Raw genomic sequence first — 5,720 nt, 5'->3', positions numbered from 1 at the left:
AAAATATTTAAGTCAACCCTTCCCTCCTTAGAAGTAAGTCTAAATACGCCCCTGGCCGGTATGGGGAACAGCTTGTGCTACAGCACCGGTCTTGTGTGCGAGCGACGTAAACGGACCGAAAATCGAAAAGACACGTATTAATCACGGCCCGACGGATTTATTCGAAACTTTTCCGTTGCCTCGGCAATCCAATTACATTATATTACGCGAGTACATGCAGCGTTGCGCGTGACGTTCTTCGGGCGAATGCGACGTTTTTCACTTGTCCCGAGAAATGTTTTTCCTAGTAATATACTCTACTAAACTTCGCCGTGCAAACTTTTTTATCCATTCACCGCCGCTTTTATTTTATGGTTATTATTTTTATTACCACGTCTAAACACTCGGTTGGGTACATCCTCAAAATGGGATTTCACGGGTTCAAACCAATCGCTGACCCGTCACCCCTTTAAATATAGCTTATATCCATTTATACTATCTTATGTATTTGAATTTTTTATTCCGGTCGAGTTTTGTCGAGAACATTTTACTAAGCAGACTAAAGAAGTACATGTTGTATTTACTAATAATTCTACTAGGGAACCATATATTATAGAAATAAACACCAACAATTATCCGTTGACAGGTGCCATAGAAAATATACTGTTTCATTTTCCACATAGCATTAAATTATTTGTTTTAAAGAACAACAATTATAGAATTTTTTTAGAATTTTTCTTTTCGCCTTGTGAATTTCAATAATTTCAGTCATCCGGGGCAACATAATACGCCGTTTACTACATTTATTTTGAAAATTAACAATTTTGCTTAGTATGTATTTTTAATGAAAGATATGACAATAACTTCAATAGTTTTCTGCAATTTCAAAGTAATTTTAAAGTCCAACGAAAAATTAAAAGTGAAAAAAAAATTAAAACGTTAAAAAAAATTATTGAATTTAAAAAACTCACTTGAAAGTTGTAATTCTATAAAGCTTAGGATATATAGAAGATAAGGTATATATATATATATATATATATATAAATGTTTTTATCTCAAAAAAACATCAAGTATTAAATATGTCTAGTATGTTAAAATACCCTGTGGTGAATAACGAATGATTGAATTGGTTCAGGGTCGTATAGTTTTAAAACATACATAAAACCGTTTAAAATTGTTCAATCTATGTAATTTTTCCATCCACTTACAAGTATTAAACTTTATCATTGTAGTGATGATATGAAAAGGTCATGTTTATATCTATATAAAGTTATTTAAATACAAAACAGTTTACCAGAATAATAGTAGCAACTAGTAGAACAGTTGGTACATAATTCAATAATTATAGGATTTCGGTGACTTGGTAGATTTATGAAATCATAATACTACAAAGATCGAGAAAATATTTTGAATATGTAGAACAGTAAATGTTGATAAAGCCAGTAACTAAGAAATATATGAAATGGATCTTTAGAGATTTTTTTAATGATGCAATTGATGCGATGATTGGTTGATATTCCAAAAGCTGAATTATATAGATTCAAGTGTGTTTTATAGTTATATCGAATAATTGTAGACATTGTAGATATAATAATAATTTGAATTTTATTTTTTCACTTACACAATCGATGATATATTTATTCATGTATATTACCGTTTATTGTTTATAATGGATTTATGAATACAACATAATGATGATTAAACCATAGGTTTTCGATCAACGCTTTGCATCGTCAATAATTGTATTTTATGTTCTCTAACTACATTATAATATTATAATGTCGGAGTGGTAAAATAGTCATCAGAACATTCAAATATCTAAAAAAATAAAAATATACTATGAAACTGCGAACCATAGTTTTCTATAATTATATAAAATGATTGAAAACAAATGAACAATTAATTGTTACTTTAACATAATAGTTTTTCAATCACGAATACATACATTAAGCCGTTGCACACAATGCATTCACAACCAGTGTTGTGCTCAGATAAAAAAAAAGTATCCAGATAAAGATGAGATAAATTAAATTTAAATTAGGTATCTAGATAAAGTTGGATTGGATAAATAATAGATCTAGATAAAATTAGATAAATTATTTAAATTTTATATGTGACAAAAAATTGAAATTAAGAATTAAAAACATGGTTTTCCCAGTAAAAAGTTTTTAATTATCAAAAATATAATTCAATTTTATTAACAACTTAGATAAGTATAAAATAATGCAACTGATGTATAACTAATTCGTATTATAAATATTTTTAAATTTGAAAGAAATACAAATTTTTTATGGAAGAATTATATATAGGTATTATAATATTACATATTTTATTTACAAATCCCTAAATTTGATTAAATTTTGAGTATTGACGAAGTATACATCGGTCTTAAATGCATATCAGGATAGGAGTCGGATTGGTTTGAGCTTGGCGTCTGAACGTTTTATTTTTTTCGGATACTATGCATGTTATGATTCTGTATTGACTGAAACACGTTAAATTAAATTTAAATTATTACACCACGTAACTTAACAATCAAAAAGCATAAAAAATATGTCATCTTCAAACATAATTAAAAAAAAAAACCTTTTATATTAATTCACAAATGTATACACTTGATAAAAATGTAAATAACAACATATTCTTGTATACCTACGTACCTTGCCAATAAATAAACAATAATAACTATCACTTAAAAATCTTTGGTAAGACAATTATTTAAGTACGAGCCTTATTATCACGACACCGTTGCAGTCGTTTCTCACTGATCTACACACAGTGTTGAGTAGTTAAGTAACAAAAAGTATGCCATTACCAAGGCTATGAATTAATGCACTTAAAATTTATTAAATATGCATGCATATATTTCTGTTTAATTATTGACTATCATTATATCTACAAGAAATATTGACATTAATAATTTGATTGATAAGTATTTTAATTATTAATCATAAAGAGGTAGATTATATAAAGGTTTTCAATAACATAAATCTTAGGTAAATAATTTGTATAAAATATCTGTACTCACAACCCTACTTTTTACTTTTTGTAATAAAATATTGATCAAAATATTTATGGTATAATAGTTAGATTATGGTATCGCAGAAGACTAATCTAATATTTTATATTTGTTATAAATCTAAACCGTAATGCATTGGTTTATATTTTATTAAAAGTTAATGTAATTATATATATATATATATATATACGTAATTACCATATTTTTGATTCGTAACACGTGGGCAAAGAGAAATGGTATCGATAGCCGTTTCTTCTAGGTTCAAAACTGACGATGTACGGGATTCTTGAAATCATATGGAGCATAAACATTGTCGACGGATAAACCCAAATTTTGACAACAGCTTTGGATGCTTTTAATTTTAGAAGAAACGTTGGGGTTGTTTGAAATATTGGTTTTGATATTTAAATTATGTGCCCTGATTACTATACCGGAACCTGTACACGAATCTTCTGAGTACGCCATTAGACATTGACCTTTCAGGATAGTTATATCGTTTGCCAATAAATTTGGAAAACCTGTCATATCAACACATTGATCACGACTAAACGCTATCGTTTTGTCGACTTTATCCTTTTGATTCGTTACTTTTATCCTCATATCTTCGTTCTCTTGATCGGCGCTAATTTTAAAATGTTGTATTTTTCCATTTATCACCTGTTGTCTCTTTGGATTGGATGGCTTCTTAATCTTTTTATTGGGGGTTCCAGACACTGGTCCAACCCTTGATGGGTTGAAATTGTTTAGTTGTTCTGGATCATTGCGTTGTTTTATATATTCGGGAATATTCACTAAGCCCATACTATTTTCGAACGACGTGAAAAGATGAGAATTTGGTTGGTACATATCTTCGCCATTGATTTTATAAACAAATGTGTGATACATATCAAAACTTTTTGGTCGATAAGACTGTTGACCATTATTTTGGGGTGCTAAATAATTGATTTCAACTTTCAAATCAACACTCCCACATCCTATTGCAATGAAGTCCCTCATTCTCATTTCCATATCGTAATAACTTGACATGAACACATTTTTCACGAGGAAATTCCTATTTTGATAACTACCCATGGGCACCATATTGTAGTCTACAGCCGGTCCATTGAACTGTGAACCAATTATGTGACCCTTTTCGTCATTCGGACCCGTTCCATCTTTTGGTCTTTTAATAGCATGCATACCTTCCATTTGGGCTTCAAACGCTGAACCAAAATCATGACTATTGCCTGGTCTATTGAGCGTATTCAGTATAGCGCGTACTCTTTTCGCAATTTTTGTCGTTTTGTTTTTTATCTGGATCTCATAGTAATCGTAATCAGTAATTGGGTTTCCAGGTGGAACATTTTTCGGATATCCTTTTTTTAATTCACCAAACTGAGCGTTTGAAAAACAGATAAATAAGAACACTAACAATAAAATATTAAATGAGCACATCATCTTCATATTCTTAACAAAATATACACGTTCACACACTGCCGGTTAAAATATTTACGGTTAAATCAAATTAAATAAAGCAATCAATGTTAAAAAATAACTGACGGTTTCTGAATCGAACATGAGCGTATTTATAATAAATCGATTGTTAATGTAATTATGCTCATTAATATAATATTATAATATTTTATTACGCATAGATAATGGTAGTTAAGCATGGTAGTTATTGGATTTCCCCTTGATAAATAATTTGAACTCAAGAGCATTGATTAAACAGGGAAATTACAAATTTATTAATTATTAAGATAATTTTTATTTCAAAATAAAAACTGTAGGTGCATTTTAATAATTAAGTAGGTAATTAAATATTTTAAATTGTAAATTGTTTTAAAAATATTATGTACGTAATCATTCATGAGCATATTACAACAGTTAATGTTTATTTTCTCAGATAACTCCCAAAGTTCAAACGTCTTATCGTGGGAATATCCAATGTTTATTAACGTTATGATTGTATTAAATATGATAATAATGTACATTACAACTATAAGTATTTTGTAATTTACGTTTTTTCGTAATTAGTATGAACTTATAAGTATTTCCAATTTCGTATTTAATAACAGAATGCTGCAAGTGCATATTATCATTCAATAACGTCACCATCTGTATTTTTGCTTTATAAATATTTATATTTATATACATGAGTACAATAGTCCACAGAGATAATTATATCAGTAACTTATAATTATTTGACCGATGTAAAAATACTAACAATTTTTTTTTATTTTAATTTTTAAATTGTTATTTTACTAAAGCCTGATTATGTGCCTGGCTAATAGGTGTTGTAATCAATTTCTACTATATTAAATTATTAAAATATCATAAAAAACATTTTTAATACATACGTGATATCGTTGATTTTATAACATAAATAACTTACTGCAAATATATAAAAGTTTAATTGCAAACTGTATTTTGATTTATTTATTTATTAAGAAATCAATAAGTAAATACTCTTAGCTGTCCCTGTAGGAGTAGAATGGAGCAAATTTTCTAGGATGTTCCATAGTATTATGAATTTAAGGGGCGTCATAAACATAATAAGAAAAATTAGGTTTTTTTTTATTTTTGATAGGCACATATCGCACTTCTAAAACAAGATTGCCACAACTCAAAATTCATCAATTTTGAGTTATGATTACTTTCTAATAATAAAAATGTAGCTCTATAGAATGCAATTACGCCACATTCAATATAATTTTTCATTATGCCACTAAAAAGATATGTC

At 28.2% G+C, this 5,720-nt stretch overlaps 1 protein-coding gene across 1 annotated transcript; it reads right to left on the bottom strand.

Annotated features, from left to right (window-relative positions):
• Nucleotides 1–2,434: 2,434 nt before the first annotated feature.
• Nucleotides 2,435–4,505, bottom strand: LOC112686697. The gene is made up of 2 exons (XM_025559107.1): nt 3,197–4,505; nt 2,435–2,464 (listed from the first exon to the last, which is right to left on the bottom strand). The coding sequence occupies exon 1, from the start codon at nt 4,439–4,441 to the stop codon at nt 3,260–3,262; it is 1,182 nt and encodes a 393-aa protein (XP_025414892.1). The 5' UTR covers nt 4,442–4,505; the 3' UTR covers nt 2,435–2,464; nt 3,197–3,259.
• Nucleotides 4,506–5,720: the final 1,215 nt, after the last annotated feature.

The sequence above is a fragment of the Sipha flava genome, unplaced genomic scaffold, assembly GCF_003268045.1.
Source record: "Sipha flava isolate LNK unplaced genomic scaffold, YSA_version1 323_pilon_pilon, whole genome shotgun sequence".
NCBI lineage: Eukaryota > Metazoa > Arthropoda > Insecta > Hemiptera > Aphididae > Sipha > Sipha flava.
The sequence above is the reverse complement of the archived record's forward strand: the minus strand, read 5'-3'. Positions and strand labels throughout refer to the sequence as shown.

Excerpts from the sequence above, each read along its gene's own strand:
- LOC112686697 (XM_025559107.1), bottom strand. The coding sequence starts at position 4,441 with ATGAAGATGATGTGCTCATTTAATATTTTATTGTTAGTGTTCTTATTT.